Below are 19,376 nucleotides of genomic sequence, written 5' to 3'. Positions count from 1 at the left end.
CCCATGGAGAAAGGAGCCTTTGCAATTTCCACCGCAACACACAGCACAGAAACGTACCTCACAGTGTGTCCACGATGCATTAATGAGTATGTGTATGGTGAGTATGGGGCCCAAAGCTGTTGAATCACCTACTTCTTTCTTATGCTGCAATCCCCTATCTCACACTATCCTTACATCTGTTATATTCTTTACTATGGTGTCAGTCTTGTTGACTGGACTGTGTCTCTCTGTTCTGCTTGCTAATTTGTGGCTCTCCTTTTGGTTTGATCTCCCATTTTCAAAATTTTTTCTGTAGTGTATACCTAAACGGGAGGAATGCCTTAAATAGTGCCAAGTTAATACAGCACTGAACATCCTCTGTGCACTGTAAATAACATAGAATGATGAAGTTTACATTTTAACTGTTGCATACAAAAACATCCAAAAGATAACTGAAAAGATACACATGCTTTCATCTTAGCTCTTGAAGGAACGTCGGCTCGGAAAAAGTTATGGTGTGCATGTGAGACACGAAACCCTACTCCCACCTTCCTTGCAATGTTCCCCATGCTTTCACTCTGGACAAGGGTCATCCATGAGCATGTTCAACCCAAAATGCAGAAACTGGAAGATCACTTTAGAAGTTTGCTGTTTTGAACAAACACCTTTGTGTGAAATTGTACAGAACACCATTGTTCACATTCACTGGATTGTCCAGTATTTAATAAAGGAAAACAAAAGGAAATGTCTGTTATATACTTAGGCAAGGAAAAAAATATGGACACATGCATCCATTGAACTTGATGACAAGTTATGCAAAAGTCAGAACTGTTGCTGCTCCTGCCTCATCTTTTTCAAAACTGAATCAACCAGCACCATCTTTGGGAACCATTTCTTGCATCCGGCTGAAGAAGCAGCTCCTTCCTCTGGTTTCCACCAGTGACAGGTTGCCTATCAAAACCCTTCTCTTGGCCAATGGCTGAAGGAGTCTCAGGACTGCGGGTCCTAAAGCTGCTTGCTCTTCTTCCGTTGCTGCTCTGAACAGACAAGCCTTTCCAAGAATGCCTCTGTTGTCATCTTCGCTCCTTGTCAGATTGCAATCATGGGATTGCAGGCGGCATGATATCACCTGCGCTATTGGAGCTACTATTCACCTTTCTGCGGATCCCTCTGCATCCAGCCAGTCTCTCACAGGACCAGACATCCCGACAGCTATTCAGGATCACCAAAGAGCTCTATAACATCTCAAGCGAAGTGACACCCTCCAGACTGGCCACCTCACTTTTATGTGGCTTCACATGAAGTCCCGCTATCTAACTCAACATAGTAAGAAGTAATGCTGGTGGTGCTGTGTGTGGGTTGAGCTCCTTAGTCTTTTGGGCCACCAAAGATCAAGAACTCTACCAGGTCTCTTCTGCCAGGGTGGTCTTTATCAACACATGGGTTCTTGCTGCATGCATTGTGGCCGAGTTAGGAACAGATTCAGCAACCTCTTTGTATACAAAATACATAAATAACAAGTTGAACACATTTCCCTCTCTATCACCCCTTGCCATAATGAATTATACAGGGTCTCTCCCCTAAGAGTCATAAAGTGCATTTACTCTGGTGTTTCAGCAGATATTTGCAGTTTTATTTTTGCAACATTTTAACTGGAATCAACCCAAACATGTACTGCTCATCATGTCTCATGTGATGCCCAGCATCAATAGAAAGTGTCAGTTTATTTCTCGCTGCAAAACAAATGATTCTTAAAGTTGAATTTTATATGCTCATTCAATAGGGTAGTCCCAAATTAGTCTAGTGTGATATTTGTTTTAATGACGTGCATTAAAAGGGACAGAAAAACACGAAGATTAACCAGTACTCCAGCAGTGACAGCAGTGCCCTGGCCAATGTTGACTGTTACTGCCATAGAGAAGCACAGTTCAGTCACTGCTGGAGTACTGATTATTTTTCATGTTTTACTGTTACTGTTAATACATACCAATCAAACAAATAATTCACTACATTAATTTGGGACCACTATTGAATAGCCACGTAAAATTCAGATTTAAAAATAATTTTGCTTGTAATAGACACAAACCAACACTTTCTGTTGATGGGTGTCGTAAGAAGAGCATGGTGTCATTGGGCCATGTTTTACAAAAGTGAAATTAAAAGTATCTGCCAAAATGCCAGAGAAAATGCACCTGACAGCCCGAAGGAGAGAAACACAGTGTAATGAACCTTTTACTGACTGAGAACCTGCTCCAGAGACTTGCGTTATATTATACGATCCCCAAGACCTGATTTGATTTATAATCAGATGATCCAACATCCAAATGTTAATCAAAGGCTGAAATCTGGGTCTTCAACTATATATTCAAAAGGGTAGATAATGAATGTCTGTTAACAACTAATTCTTGATTAGCCTCACCAAATTGATTTGCAATCTGCTAGAAACATGGTTGCCTGCTGATTATGCTGGGTTCTTGGGACTCCCCCCTCCCCATCAGTGTAGTTTCCAGGAGGAACAATCCACAGCTGGCCATCTGGTTATGTTGTAAATGGCAGTCCAACAGGATTTTTGTAACCACCACCTCATTGCAGTCTTTTCATGACCTAACACAAGTCATACAACACAGCTTGGCACCATTACATTTTATTTGCTCTCCATGACTGGGGCTTTCAAGGCTCCCTACTGCTTTTTTTCGTCAGTTTTTATCCCATCAGTTGTTTTGGGGTGGAACTGGTTCACCACTCAGCTCCCCACGAGTCCACTCAGCTCCCCATGAGTCCAAGAGGATGGTGTCCCACAGGGCTTTGTGCTGAGTATCAGACTGTTCATTGCTGTCAAAAGGCCAGCAATCTGCTGGACCACTGGTCAGTCCAGAGCTGCAGGTCATTGATTTTTGCATTTGGTACAGTTTCCACTAAGTAGACTTGGCTGAATACCAGTACCAAAAGTGTCTCACTCTGAAGGGTCTGTACTGGGACTCTTTCCTCTCCTGCAAAAATACGGCTCGTGCATTTCTGTCATCGTACCACAGTCCATCCTGACCCGGAACTCTAATTAGTGGTTGCACATTATAGCATAGACCTGTTATTTTGGGACTCCTCTTTGATAAAAACTTGATTTGGCTGCCCCATATTTACAGATTAGCTGCACGTGGGAGCTTAATGCTCTATGGTTTCTAGCCCTCACCTCTTGAGGTGCCCCCCCTGCGGGTTCGGGGGTTAGAATAGGCCCACGGTATTCCTGCCTGTCGTAAGAGGCGACTAAAAGGAGTCTCACATGTTTTGGCCTTATGTGATGGTCCCCTCTCGGGTTTGACCTCCATCTTTCTAAATTCTTCCAAAGAGCGAGCCAATTGGGGAAGGGCGCCTTACAAGGTGCACTGTATCCGTCGTGCAATTAGACCTTTAGCCGGCTTTCACGTCGTTGCAATGGTGTCCCGCTCGTTTTCGATCTTTAGGGCGGGGATACGTCCCTGGGTGCGATTACCACGCTGCCCTCTGCAGTGTTTCTTTTAACTGCGACGACGACCTTGGACAGTTTTGCACCTAAGATCCAGCACGGTAGCCAGTCCGTTGTGGTGGGGCCGCCATGTACCCTCTTGGTTGTAGCCCCCTGACAACACAGGGATCGCTCTACTGATGCCTGCGCCGTTAACTCCCCACGTATGCCAAGGAGTAGATGCCTATCCTCCTGGGGTATCAGGACTCCCGGCAACGGCCATCCTGCCAGGTGGCCTTTGCTGTGGCTGGGTGGCGCCCGTGGGGAGGGCCCTTGGTCGGAGTAGGTGGCATCAGGGCGGATGACCCGCAATGAAGCGTGGTACATCATCTCTCGCTGGCGGCCAGCCGCCAGCAGTCTCTAAGCGTTCTCGGGCTCAATTTAATGCTCAGAAGTACGATCCGAAAACGTTCCCCTCCCTGGCCACGCCGTGGGAAGAGCGCAAGTCCCAGGATGGAGGTAACAGTTATTCGCCCCGATTCTTAGTTTGCACGAGAGCTGATGGGGAGTCTTTTCTCTCCACAAAGCCTCAGTTCTTCGTCGAGCATTTAGAGGACAAGTTTGGGGAGGTGGAGGGCTTGTCTGAAATGCGCTCTGGCTCAGTACTGATACACACGGCATCCTCCGCCCAGTCACGCAGGTTACTTGCTTGTGACAAGTTGGGGGATGTTAACGTTACTATTACTCCACATAAGAGTTTAAATATGGTCCAGGGTGTTATTTTCCATAGGGACCTCCTTTTGCAGTCTGATGACGAGCTGCGCGCCAACTTAGAACGTAGAGGTGTTCATTTCGTCCGGCGCGTTCATCGGGGTCCGAGGGACAATCAGGTTGCTACCGGTGCCTTCATCTTGGCCTTCGAGGGTGATACGTTACCGGAAAAGGTCAAGGTGATGGTCTACCGATGTGACGTCAAGCCCTATATCCCTCCCCCGATGCGGTGCTTCAAGTGCTGGAAGTTCGGCCATATGTCTTCCCGCTGCACTTCCAGCCTCACATGTCGAGATTGCGGACGCCCATCTCATCCCGATACTCCATGTGCCCCGCCTCCCATCTGCGTCAACTGCGGGGAGCACCATTCACCTTGCTCGCCAGACTGCAGAATATTCCAGAAAGAGCGCAAAATCATGGAATATAAGACCCTGGACCGACTGACTTATACTGAGGCCAAACGGAAATACGACCGATTACATCCAGTGCGAATGACAACTTCCTACGCCGCTGCTACAACACCTGTGCTAGCCCCATCAGTTTCGAGCCTTCCGGCCGGATCGACGAGTGGTACAACTCCTCCTGCCCCCTTGCCAGTGGGGGGCTCTACCCACCGGGTTGCTCCTGTGCCACCTACCTCAGGAGCAACACCATCCCCCCCATCGGGGATGTCGGTCCCCGCTTCTAAGCCGAAGAAGTGTCCAACTTCTTCGGCTTCTCACGCTCGCAAGGGGTCCCTTGGGTCCCTCCCTTCCCAGGTTTCCACCGGCGGGAAGGCTGACGATCGACAGTGGTGCAAGTGCCCACAATCTGCAGGTCGAAGGGCTTCCCGATCCTCCTCAGTCCCGGAGACTGAATCGGTGAAGCCCTCCCAGCCAGTTAAACCCAAGGAGCAGCAGTGGCTTGACACCACCTTTCTCTTTGAAATTGGTAGACCTAGTCCTCCATTGTGCAATACTACTTCCTAACTAATCCCATAGGCAGTCCCCTTGCAGGAGTGGGGAAGGAATCCACCATCGTATGTCACCTCCACATTGACCATACAACATTAACCCATAGTTGTATTTTATATAGTGAGCCACTCCCACATTGCGGTTGCAAGCCTTCTGGACAGCAGCTCTTATCACGATGAAATGCACTCTTCTTCACAACATTAACCCGTAGTCGTATTTTATCTACTGAGCCACTCCCACATTGCGGTTGCAAACCTTCTGGACAGCAGCTCTTATCATGATGAAATGCACTCTTCTTCTGGCTCTCCATGCTAAGCAAGTTCTGCTGTATTCTTTGTATCTAATATTAGTGGACAATTCGACAATTGAATTGGTTCCGCTGTCTCCGTGAAAGTGGTTTTTATTCTTAGATATTATGTTTTAAATTACCTTTGGGGCAGCGACACGGGTCGTTCAGGTTGGATGTCCCTCAACCCTATCTCCTTTACCAGCTGTCTCTATCATACATATTTTATTCTGTTTTGTTTTTGGATGTGACTGCCCTCTGTTGAATAGTGAGTGCTGGTCCCCCTCTTTAATATTGCGACTATAATGAATCTGGGGTGGGAGGTCTGCAGGAGAGGCAGCTTCGGTCACATGCAGAGCTCTGGGGAACACAAATGTGCCGCATTGTCTCTGTTGAAAGTCCAATTGAAGTCCATTACATTTTTAATCTTCTGACTTTTCCTGTTATGTATCTCTGTAACTATCTTCATCCTTAACCATTTGAAGATCAGCCACTTGGAAGAATGTCAGACCTAGAAAACTGGCCATTTATGCCATTATTTAAAGTGATACTGACACACATGTAATTGACATATCTTCAAGTGTAATACAAACAAAGAAAAAGATTAATTATTTTTCATATGTACTTTGTTTCTTTGATAGGTAAAAAATCTAAAATAATGATTTTTACTTTGTTTCTTTGATGGATAAAAAATCTTAAAGTAATGAGACAGGAAGTTTAATCATCCTTCTCAAAAAAAGTGAGATAAGTTATTGACCAGTATCTTTCTCTTGAGCTTCCAAAATTTCTTGCTCACTCAAAAATATAATGTATTTGTAGCAGAATTACAAGAAATTTGCAAAGCTTAACAAGCTCATGTGCAAAATTGTCAATGTAATCATATTGGTTGTCATTTACGACAACAGCTGTTACAGTCACTAATGTTTCTTTCAAAATAATCCTAGAAATTGGCAACAGAAGGCAGCACCTGTCAAGGGACAGGTTGTGAGACATCCACACTGTGTTCTGATAAGGAATGAGTCCAGTTTCTGAGCAATAGTTATTTCATGTGCCAAGAAGATTGCTGTCTGAGCTGTATTCAGGTGCAGTCTTTTGAACACAGCATTGAGCCCTGAACTATACTCAGGCTTCATCATCAAAGTGTAATCAGATTGGCTGGCAGTTGGATGCAGGTAGGGTTTCTCCTGCCACAGATGAGCCCGAGGTGGCCCTTCATCTTCCCTGACCTATGTACTGGCCCAATCTATACCATATACTCTTACTCCTTTGTAAATTATTTCTCAGCTCTGTCATCAGTGTTGTCTTCAATATTTTGATATTGCCACTCCTATTTACCTTCACCATCCAGTCACATTTCTGGTAAATGTCACTAGCTCCATACAAACAACCCACTGTCAGAGGTACTGATGACCTTGCTGTTTAGTCCATTAACACCCAACCAGCCCACTAGTCACAGAAATGGTTTAACGGTGGAAATAGAAAAGTGTGCTTTTGTCTCTTGATGTAGAAGTGAACATGTCACCAAATGGAAGTCCACTAGCACTGGTGGGTATCTTTTACCACCATCCTCAGCAGAATAATTCGGCATCACGTATGTCAGTCGAGGGCCTTACTGAATCTGTGATTCAGACAACATTATGGTGGACCTGCAGAAGCTGTGGTGCATCTTCAAAATTGTTTGCAAGGGAGTACCCATCATTAAAAATCATATTCGCAAAGAAAAGGATTGACAGATCAGGAAGAAGAAAACCTTTGTATTGTTCTTCTCCTAAGTGCAGGGAGTCATTGACCACGTTGCAGACAATTTTTGCTAAGTTGTCATTAAACCAATCTATCGAGGCAACAACAAAGACTTGCTGGGGTCTGCCAAAGAAGCTCCTGCTAGGTGGCATGCACGAGGACTTCTATAAAGTTATCTGTTAATCCGGATTAGTTTACATTGGAGGAAAGTGACTAATATGGCTAAAAGAGCACAAGTGTCATACACAATTTGGACAACGTAATATATATATTGCGTGTGACAGCCCTCTGAAACATAGCTTTTCACTACGGTTTTGTGATGCTTGTGGCGTGCATATCTCTATCCATCACATTTTAACAGAGTGCATTTTATAATGTGATGCAAGGGCAGAAGCAAATATTGGTGGGGATCTACACTCTATTTTACATCTACATTTATACTTCGCAAGCCACCCAACGGTGTGTGGCGGAGGGCACTTTACGTGCCACTGTCATTACCTCCCTTTTCTGTTCGTCGCATATGGTTCGTGGTAAGAACGACTGTCTGAAAGCCTCCGTGCGCGCTCGAATCTCTAATTTTACATTCGTTGTCTCCTCAGGAGGTATAAGTATGGGGAAGCAATATATTCAATACCTCATCCAGAAACGCACCCTCTTGAAACCTGGAGAGCAACCTACACCGCGATGCAGAGCGCCTCTCTTGCAGAGTCTGCCACTTGAGTTTGTTAAACATCTCCGTAACGCTATCACAGTTACCAAATAACCCTGTGACGAAACGCGCCGCTCTTCTTTGGATCTTCTCTATCTCCTCCATCAACCCGATCTGGTACAGATCCCACACTGATGAGCAATACTCAAGTATAGGTCGAACGAGTGTTTTGTAAGCCACCTCCTTTGTTGATGGACTACATTTTCTAAGGACTCTCCCAATGAATCTCAACCTGGTACCCGCCTTACCAACAATTAATTTTATATGATCATTCCACTTCAAATCGTTCCGCACGCATACTCCCAGATATTTTACAGAAGTAACTGCTACCAGTGTTCGTTCCGTTATCATATAATCATACAATAAAGGATCCTTCTTTCTATGTATTCGCAATACATTACATTTGTCTATGTTAAGGGTCAGTTGCCACTCCCTGCACCAAGTGCCTATCCGCTGCAGATCTTCCTGCATTTCGCTACAATTTTCTAATGCTGCAACTTCTCTGTATTCTACAGCATCATCTGTGAAAAGCCGCATGGAACTTCCGACACTATCTGCTAGGTCATTTATATATACTGTGAAAAGCAATGGTCCCATAACACTCACCTGTGGCACGCCAGAGGTTACTTTAACGTCTGTAGACGTCTCTCCATTGATAACAACATGCTGTGTTCTGTTTGCTAAAAACTCTTCAATCCAGCCACACAGCTGGTCTGATATTCTGTAGCTCTTACTTTGTTTACCAGGTGACAGTGTGGAACTGTATCGAACGCCTTCCGAAAGTCAAGGAAAATAGCATCTACCTGGGAGCCTGTATCTAATATTTTCTGGGTCTCATGAACAAATAAAGAGAGTTGGATCTCACACGATCGCTGTTTCCAGAATCCATTTTGATTCCTACAGAGTAGATTCTGGGTTTCCAAAAACGACATGATACTCGAGCAAAAAACGTGTTCTAAAATTCTACAACAGATTTTAGCTGATGAGGCGAGTGTGACTAAGGTTTTAAAGTTTTGTGATGTGTCTAGATCCAGGCCTAAACTTTTAGGCTCGAGGTTTTAGTGTGTTGCAGAGTGGCTGGCTTCTCCTTTTTTCCCTTGCAATCAGCCAGCTTCATCCATCTGTTATATTGTTTTAGCTCCTTATACCACTTTCTTCCTGTGTAGTTAATGTTTTACTACCGATGCAATACTTCATTCTGTGATCCTGTGCGGGTACGCACATAGTTTTCCAACTTTTGTTACCTGTGTTTCACGTGCCGTTTTATCTTCCTGTTTTGTGTATTTTACTGACACTCCTTTCAATCTGTTATTGCTCAGGTGCTACAGACCTTGCTGTCATGTGCCCATACAAACATATCCATCCATCCAAAGTGTGACAGAACACCAAAGTAAATGTGATAAACAAATACAGTTAGCGATAGCTCTGATGCTAGTTAAGCTGTCACTTCAAAATTCAAATATGAAGATGATAAAGGGCTTTTGTAGTCTTAGCTATCTAATCGTACACAGTCTTGCCACTAAGAAAAACAGTTTATTGATCCACATTCAAGTAAATGACAAACATAGAAACAGTACAGTAAGTACTGGAACACAATCTGAGAATGATTGCCAGCCAGGCTGTCTTTATATAGAGCAGGGCTCCGGTTGAATGTTGTGGTGTGCGCACTGCTTTTGTGCCTTCTGGTGGCCAGGCTGTACAGCTGATACAGTGGACTATCTGATGCAAGCATCAGGGCGACTGAAAATACCCTTGCAGCCTCTGTGGCAGATGCTGGTGGCAATGGAAGAATATTCTAGGCTGGAACTGCTGAGTAGGTGTGGAAGTGGCATCTCTCTCCAGACATATACAGCAGTTGCCCCCCCCCCCCCCCCCCATTGCCCCTTCCCTTCACACCCACCCCTGCAGTGTACTATGAGGAGGACCAGTGATATGGGTGCTGCAAGCATTGCAATGTCTGAATCGTTGATGTGTTGGAACTGCTCTGACAGTGAAGATGCCGGCCACTCGGGGGGGAGGGGGGGGTGTCCTGGGAACACCTGTGGTGACGGATCTGGTGGTGCCAGCCCAGCCAGTGGTGAATGTGCAAGTGGTATCAAAGCACCACGGAAAAGGCCTGCAGCATGCATCGGGGCACCGGAACCAGGAGGAGGGGCAGGAGACAGAGACATTCACAAGGGGGGTGAGTCTGGCCTGCCATAGGGACATCCTTCGATGCTGGGATAGGCACTGAGGGAGGCAAAGGCAGCGGAGCTGCAACCCTTGCCTTGGCGCAAGGAGGCAGCTGATTACGGTGGTGCACCATCAGCCCCTCACTGGTGTGCTCCATACACAGGTGGCAGTGGTGTTCCACCAGTCCCTTGTTGGTGCCCACCATACAGAGGCAGCAGCCACAGACCATGACCAGAATCCACTTTGGGTGACGGCCAAACCTACAAGCGCAGACCGTGGAGCCAGGAGCGAATTTCGACAAGGATTACACGGATGCTGGTGGGTTGGCACGAGCAACTTCAGAAGCATACATGGCTGGCGACCGTAGAGCATCTCAGCTGGACTCCGGTCCCTCACCAGCATAAAAACTCAAGAAGGGCGTCAAGGTGTCGTCTGCAAAAGATTCGATTACGTACTTCTCCATTTGAACCTTGAACATACGGACAACACATTTCGCCTCTCCTCCAATTTTTCTGGGGTGGGGGGGAGCTGTTACCTGGCGATTGCCTTGATGGCTGCAGAAATTGTGGAAGGTCTGAGACAATATGTAGGCTGTTATCCATCCTGAGCAAGTAAGACAATCTTTCAGTACAAAAATAGTTTTGAGAGGACTAACGTGGAACAGCAGAAGATAACACAGAAATTTAGAGAAAGCATTGACAACTATCGAGAAATAGTCCCAAAAAATCAACAAGGATGCATTCCCTGTGTGGACCACACAGAGAGAGCACTGCCTGTTGTGTAACGTCCTGAGTGCAGGTGACAACAAGCCGCACAGGCCAAAACATTTGTCAGTGGGCCAATGACTTGATACGAGAGATCCTTCTGATTGTCAGAGATGGAGGAGGTGAAGCACATCCTGCCGTAGGGCACCTGAGGTCACAACCCTGGGCAACAGCCCATCTTTAGCTAAGAGGACAACACCATCAAACACCAAAAGGCAGTGATGCAGAGGGCAAAATAGTTATGTAAGGCATCAGAAAGCCTACTTGGAGGCCTGTCTGGCCAACCGTGTTGAAAGAGGTGAACAGCTTGATGCAAATCAGATTAGCAGCAGCAGCAACAACAACAGCAACGATCTGAGAGCCCATAATAGGAAACTCATACACTGTATGTTGCGCCTCAACATCTAATTGAAAACGAAGGAGCTCATCCTGATCATGCTGCATGGTAGGCCAAAATGTATTTCATAGTTATAGTGAGACAGAAAGAAGACCCAAGGTTGGGGGTGATGTACTGATTTGTCGGGCAATGAAGCAGAAGGATTAAACAATGAAGCCAAGTGCTTGTGGTCTGTAATGAGGCAGAAGTTAGACCGATGCAAGAATACATGAAACTTCCTGAAGGCATAGATGATAGCAAGCACTTCCTTTTCCACTTCAGAGTAGCACTGCTAAGCAGACTTGAGCATTTTCGACGTGTAAGCTATAGGACATTTCGAACTGTCCTCACAGCAATGTGGAAAAACAGCCTTGCTCAGAGGTCATATTGAGAGGTCTCTGTAGCCAAGACAAAGAGGTGACCAGGATGGAAGGAGCAGAATGTGGTTTACATTTTAAAAGCATTAACACATGCTTACAGGCCAGTGACCACTGAAAAAGACTTGTTGTGGAGCAATTCGTCGAGAAGAGGATAGCCAAACGTGGCTGCATCCGGAATGAATTTTTGATAGTAGACAGTTTTCCCTATAAATGCTTTCTTTGACATTGGAAGGGCAAGGCAGAGCTGTGACAGTGGCAAAGTGATGACATATAGGTTTTACACTATTCTGAGAAACCTCAAACCCTAGAAATACAATGGATGATTCAAAAAAAAGTGTGACTTTACCAAGTTGCGCATTATTGAGACAGTGTGTAAGACTGGGAATAAGGAGCGTAAGTTGCGTAAATGCCCGTGCATGGATGCACCCTTTACAATGATGTTGTCAAGATATCTACATCTACATCTACATCCATACTCCGCAAGCCACCTGACGGTGTGTGGCGGAGGGTACCTTCAGTACCTCTATCGGTTCTCCCTTCTATTCCAGTCTCGTATTGTTCGTGGAAAGGAGGATTGTCGGTATGCCTCTGTGTGGGCTCTAATCTCTCTGATTTTATCCTCATGGTCTCTTCGCGAGATATACGTAGGAGGGAGCAATATACTGCTTGACACCTCGGTGAAGGTATGTTCTCGAAACTTTGACAAAAGCCCGTACCGAGCTACTGAGCGTCTCTCCTGCAGAGTCTTCCACTGGAGTTTATCTATCATCTCCGTAACGCTTTCGCGATTACTAAATGATCCTGTAACGAAGCGCGCTGCTCTCCATTGGAATTCTCTCTCTCTTCTATCAACCCAATCTGGTACGGATCCCACACTGCTGAGCAGTGTTCAAGCAGTGGGCAAACAAGCGTACTGTAACCTACTTCCTTTGTTTTCGGATTGCATTTCCTTAGGATTCTTCCAATGAATCTCAGTCTGGCATCTGCTTTACCGACAATCAACATTATATGATCATTCCATTTTAAATCACTCCTAATGCATACTCCCAGATAATTTATGGTATTAACTGCTTCCAGTTGCTGACCTGCTATTTTGTAGCTAAATGATAAAGGATCTATCTTTCTGTGTATTCGCAGCACATTACACTTGTCTACATTGAGATTGTTGCCATTCCCTGCACCATGCGTCAATTCGCTGCAGATCCTCCTGCATTTCAGTACAATTTTCCATTGTTACAACCTCTCGATACACCACAGCATCATCTGCAAAAAGCCTCGGTGAACTTCCGATGTCATCCACCAGGTCATTTATGTATATTGTGAATAGCAACGGTCCTATGACACTCCCCTGCGGCACACCTGAAATTACTCTTACTTCGGAAGACTTCTCTCCATTGAGAATAACATGCTGCGTCCTGTTATCTAGGAACTCCTCAATCCAATCACACAATTGGTCTGATAGTCCATATGCTCTTACTTTGTTCAATAAACGACTGTGGGGAACTGTATCGAACGCCTTGCGGAAGTCAAGAAACACGGCATCTACCTGTGAACCCGTGTCTATGGCCCTCTGAGTCTCGTGGACGAATAGCGTGAGCTGGGTTTCACATGACCGTCTTTTTCGAAACCCATGCTGATTCCTACAGAGTAGATGTCTAGTCTCCAGAAAAGTCATTATACTCTAACACAATACGTGTTCCAAAATTCTACAACTGATTGACGTTAGAGATATAGGTCTATAGTTCTGCACATCTGTTCGACGTCCCTTCTTGAAAACGGGGATGACCTGTGCCCTTTTCCAATCCTTTGGAACGCTACGCTCTTCTAGAGACCTACGGTACACCGCTGCAAGAAGGGGGGCAAGTTCCTTCGCGTACTCTGTGTAAAATTGAACTGGTATCCCATCAGGTCCAGAGGCCTTTCCTCTTTTGAGCGGTTTTAATTGTTTCTCTATCCCTCTGTCGTCTATTTCGATATCTACCATTTTGTCATCTGTGCGACAATCTAGAGAAGGAACTACAGTGCAATCTTCCTCTGTGAAACAACTTTGGAAAAAGACATATAGTATTTCGGCCTTTAGTCTGTCATCCTCTGTTTCAGTACCATTTTGGTCACAGAGTGTCTGGACATTTTGTTTTGATCCACCTACCGGTTTGACATAAGACCAAAATTTCTTAGGATTTTCTGCCAAGTCAGTACATAGAACTTTACTTTCGAATTCATTGAACGCCTCTTGCATAGCTCTCTTCACACTACATTTCGCTTCGCGTAATTTTTGTTTGTCTGCAAGGCTTTGGCTATGTTTATGTTTGCTGTGAAGTTCCCTTTGCTTCCGCAGCAGTTTTCTAACTCGGTTGTTGAACCACGGTGGCTCTTTTCCATCTCTTACGATCTTGCTTGGCACATACTCATCTAACGCATATTGTACGATGGTTTTGAACTTTGTCCACTGATCCTCAACACTATCAGTACTTGAGACAAAACTTTTGTGTTGAGCCAACAGGTACTCTGAAATCTGCTTTTTGTCACTTTTTCTAAACAGAAAAATCTTCCTACCCTTTTTAATATTCCTATTTACGGCTGAAATCATCGATGCCGTAACCGCTTTATGATCGCTGATTCCCTGTTCTGCGTTAACTTTTTCAAATAGTTCGGGTCTGTTTGTCACCAGAAGGTCTAATATGTTATCGCCACGAGTCGGTTCTCTGTTTAACTGCTCAAGGTAGTTTTCAGATAAAGTGTCAGTTGATGCACCCCGGAACGGACATTGTCAATAGTTCCAAAAAGAGAAAGAAAGAGCCAAAAAATCACTACGTACAGGAGACGCTGGGATTGGTACAACCCGAAGGATGTGTTAATCACGAGGAGTCATTTTGAATCCTCATCCAATGGAACCTGTAAATAGGCTTTAGATGAAACAGTTTTAAAGGAAAACTGGAGCCTTGCAAGTTTGGCCAGTAACTGATCCTGACGGGGCAAAAGGTAGGTGTCAGTGATAGATTTGATAGAGCGTTAACAGGAACTTTAGTCACCACAGACATGAAGCTGACCATTCATTTTTATAACAGTCACGAGGGCAGTAGATCACTCACTTGCCGTAGTAGGCTGTATGACCCCCAACGATGTCAGCCTGAATTCTGATTTCGCCTGATCAGTTGAGGCCATTGGAATAGGGCAGATACAGGAAAAGTGCGGCCTGCCATAGGTTTCAGGGTAATGTAGGCTGTAAAATTAAGTTGCACAACCTAATCCATCTGAAAAAAAAGAGAAAAACTCAATCACCAAGAATCTAACTGCTGGAAAGGGATCTGGTCGGAAACGAGGTGTGCTACCAGAAAAGCCAAGGAACAAACCGTAGATTAATACAGTGGGAGCCGTAAATTGCCCCTGAATTGGTGTACGCTGCTTTTTGTAACTCGCAAAACGTCAAGTAACCAGAGACAATGGTAGAGATCATGAGTCCACATGTGTTTTAGAGTTAAATAGTTTCACAGCTACACCCATGTCCACTTATAGTCTGAGCGCTTTATCCCTCACTTGCACTTCAGTAATCAGTTATTGTTATTCTTAAGCAGTGCCCCCTCCCTCCCCAATCTGAGAACTGACACCCAATGATCAGGAGCAGGATCTACTGCAGCACTGAAGTGACATCACACAAAGGCTCAATTTAATCACCGGCAATATGAGATATCATGAAAGAGTGAACAATATGTAACACTTGAGCCAAAGATGTCTTCATACACTGTAGCCCAAGTTGATGCACCTCCTTGTCAGGAGCCAATTGAAGGATGGTGTCACTGATTATAGAATCAGCAGAATTAGCATAGGAATCATGAGCATCAGTAGCAAACTGACATTTGCAACTGAGGCCATGGAGTTCGGCCGCCCAGGCACGGTAGGACTGGTGAAACTGTTCATGTCGGTGATAGGACTCTACAGGCATTGCAATGACATGAGTTCTTTACAGTGATAATTTGACAAAAACCAACACATTTCTTCGAATGGAAGCGATGCAGGTTCCTGGAGCAGGCCTAACTGACAAGACATCTGGTAGACACTAGGAGAAATCCAAGAAAGGAGCAAAGCCTTCCACATATTGCATCAGTGACACCAAAGGCGTGGAGGTGATGCTGATGCCATTTCTCATAAGCCTCCCAGTTTTCGTACAAGTTGTTGTAAGGGGGAACAGTGGCGGGTACACAGACAGTGGGATAGTTTGTGTAGTCAGTGTGGCAGACAAGTTAGTGATAGCAACTGTATGAGCCTGCCGCACTTGCAGTGAGTTTTGAGTACTGGCTCTATGGACAGAGGAACCAAAGGAACAATCAATAAACTGAGCACATAGAAGTGAATACCACACTTGTCGCCAATTGTCATAATGCTAGACATGACCAATAGTGCGGCCACTAAGAACAGAAGTTTATTGATCCATATTGAAGTAAATGACAAATGTAGAAACAGTACAGTAAGCAGTAGAACACAATCTGAGGAGGACTGCCAGGTGTGCTGTCTTTGTATGGAGGAGGGCTCTGTAGGTGGTCTGGCGAATGTCATACTGGTGTGCACTGATCTTGTGACCCACCACGGGCGGTTTCTGGTGGCCAGTCCGTGTAGCTGCCATAAGCAGACTATTTGAAGTGTAGCGTGCTGACAGCCTGGTGCTACAGCACATATCCAAATGTTGCATACGGGGTTATAGCAAACACCAGAACATGATATCAGTGTTAGCCATTAAATTTAAATATTAAATTACAATCTGAAAACAAAATCAGCCCCCTTCCTCTCCACTACCAACATCCAATTATATTTTTTATTTATGCTCTTTGCAAAAAATTGTTGGGCAGGAGTGAAGAAAGTACTTTCAGTGTTAGGCCGGTGTTACACTATCAGATTTCTTCAACATAGTTGCTTTGTCACATATATTGGACATAATGTAATAGGGAACTTTTGTCAAATATTGTCTTTTGTCAAATTTACTTTATCAGACCTAGCACCTCTCCTTAGATTTGATTAAAAAAAGTGATGGTCTTTTGTGTACTGTAATCACCTGGCATGTACGTAAACACACTGTGTTTTGTGTACATGGAGTGGAGAAGCACATTCAAAATGCAAAGGAGGCCATATTTCAAAGCTGTAAATATATATAACGGTGTTTTGTAATCTGGTATGAAATAACTGTTTTTCTTTTTTAGGCAGGAAATTGTAGAGCAAATTAGAATAGTGTGCACTGGTAGATTTGTAGAAGTCAAAACAAGTAAATTTGTAAGACAAGTTAATTGTCAGCACTGATATTTGTTTCTTCATTGAAAAGTGAATTAAAGAACTGAAAATTAGCACAATGACACATTAATGATGCAGAAGTGCTAGCTGAAATTGAACAGGAATTGAGTTTCATGCTAAATGTAGTGGAACATATGCTAGCTGTGAGTTAAGATGTACACATAAAGAAGAAAGTGTCAGACATGCTAGAGGACTAAATGTTGCAGCCAAGAAAGAGAAACTTGATAGATACATGCAAGACAAAGAAGCAAGGAAAAGGTCAAAAAGTCTTTTGCCAGAATAAATAGCAGCTAATGGCAAAGAATATAAAAATTATGCCTAGTTTCGAAAGAAATGAGTCTGAAATCAATAAAGAAATCAGTGTAAAGCCTAAGAAAGTACTTGATAAGCATGCATGTGTACTCATCAGTTCCTTTTGAACATAAAATGCATCAGATTACTATTCATTTCTCATGTGAAAGGATTTTGGATGATTTGGGTACAACTTGGCTTCTGCAAACTGTATACATCACATTGCACTCAGGGATATTAGTTTAACATTTCAAACTGTATTGAAAAAAATCACTGCCTCATTTAGTGACTGGGAACTATGAAGCTAGCAGCATTAAAAAGTAAATTAAGTTTTCCCACTTCTTCCATTCATTTTTGCCTGTCCCAACAGAGATCCTGTTCTCTCAGTACAATGTTTTTCTGTCATTAATGATTCTGTGTTCTCTGCCAGATGTTAAGTTTTTTAATGTATTTGCAATCCCAAGTATCTTTTTAATGTGGTTTCATGAAAAACTTTTGCATGTGTGTTGTATTTACACCATTAAACATGGATCAGGACGAAGAGGAGAAACCCCATGCTTGTTTCTGTGTCAGCCTTTTGCCACTGCCTTTGTGATGGATGCTTTGTATGATGTGGAAAGACAAATAGAGCTAATTGCTGTTAGAAAGAAATAAAAACAATAAATAATTTCAGATTTTCAAATGGGTAAAATTTAAATTGTATTAATTTCATATTTTGTACAATGTAAAGAGGATGACAGTAAGAGCAATTTATTCATTTTTTACAACACGTGTTTATATCTCGTGGCTGGCAGCATGTTGAAATTTGCTGTCAACACATAACTCCCTTTCTCGCTGTAATCCAAGCTCTGGGCCAAGCTGCAATACTGTTCGCCCTCCAACCCTTCCGTATTGGTGTACTTGAGTAATAGTGAAACTTGGATGGCAGTATATACCAGGATGAGGGCTATAAGCAACAACAAAAATACGCAAATAAAAGATAGCAATCACAATTCAGTCCAATTCTAGAACTTTTCCTTATCCCGCAATTTAGTGATGTCATTAGGTACTCTCTCTCCAATGGGTCTTTCCGCTGTAATTTATTCTTGTGATTAAAATGACCCTTGGTTTAATGTGATTTATTTCATTTGTTAGAAATGCAGCTGTGGATTAATTTTCCCTTTAATTTCATCTAAATGTCACTACCTTGTTCTAAAGCTGATTAAAAGCTGGTGACGTTTTCCCCTGGTATTTTAATACATGAAGAGAGACCAAATTTATCATTTACAAATCGCTTGGTATGTAATTAGTGTCTCATAATCAAATAAAATATTGACTTGGGTTCAGACTCAATGAGTTTTGAAGGACAAAATTGTTGCCCCTGAATGTTATTTTTATGTAAAAAGCAGCATAAATGTATGAATACAGTGTTACAAGCCTATTCAAATACAATAAAAGTTTGTATGTTGATAAAATTTAATGGTATTTCCTCTTGTGTTTCATAAAATTGTCAATTTTTAAGCAAGACGGTTGTTAGCGGCTATTTCAGTATCTCGACTATACCTTGCACTAGGTCCACATGTCAAATGTCACGTGATTGTTTGAGCAAGGTTGATACTGTATGATGCGCCTTGGCATATTGGGAAGTCGTGAAGTCTGTTCGAATGAAGGTCTTCAAAATAATTTGTATGCAACCTCAATAGCCAAAGTCTTATTTGCAAATGTAAGACAAACACTATTAAACAGTCTAGAAACATTGACCTCAGTAGAAATAGTTTAATCTGCGAATATAAGATGACCCTGTATTTTTTGAATAATGAATTTGGGAAAAAACCTCGTCTTATCAGGTAAATACAGTATATAATATCTGAACACTGCCTTGGCCCAGTAGTAATTAAATTACCCTGATGAAGGCCAGTTGCAATAATGGACAAAACATTGGTTTTATAAAAAACAAGATGAGTCACGTACCTGGAAAAGTTTTTCAAAGAATTTTAATTTTGTTTCAAACTGTTCATATGGAGAACTTGATCACGCTCTTTTCTTACTTAACTCTTTCCATTTTTTCAGGACCTTTATGTCTATGTCTCAGAGCAAGAAACATTCAAAGAGTTTGATGAACCAGATGCACTGATTTGGAAGAAGGAAGGCTTAGTATATGGAGACTGGTATTCAGGTCCCAATGGAGATGGTACATACGTTCACAATACTGAGCTTATTGCATCAGAGGTAATGAAATATCTTGTGCAATTTTCTT

General features: G+C 43.4%; 1 protein-coding gene across 1 annotated transcript in view; it reads left to right on the top strand.

The window, feature by feature from the left end:
* Positions 1 to 19,376, top strand: part of LOC126092156 (cleft lip and palate transmembrane protein 1 homolog) — a 45,883-nt gene that overhangs the window by 7,983 nt on the left and 18,524 nt on the right. Inside the window, exon 3 of the mRNA XM_049907625.1 lies at positions 19,190 to 19,348. Coding sequence (XP_049763582.1) covers positions 19,190 to 19,348 — 159 coding nt within the window. The remainder of the gene's footprint in view (positions 1 to 19,189; positions 19,349 to 19,376) is intronic.

The sequence above is a fragment of the Schistocerca cancellata genome, chromosome 7 (assembly GCF_023864275.1).
Source record: "Schistocerca cancellata isolate TAMUIC-IGC-003103 chromosome 7, iqSchCanc2.1, whole genome shotgun sequence".
In the NCBI taxonomy this organism is placed as follows: Eukaryota; Metazoa; Arthropoda; class Insecta; order Orthoptera; family Acrididae; genus Schistocerca; species Schistocerca cancellata.
Note: the sequence above shows the minus strand (reverse complement) of the source record. Positions and strands in the feature narration are given on the sequence as shown.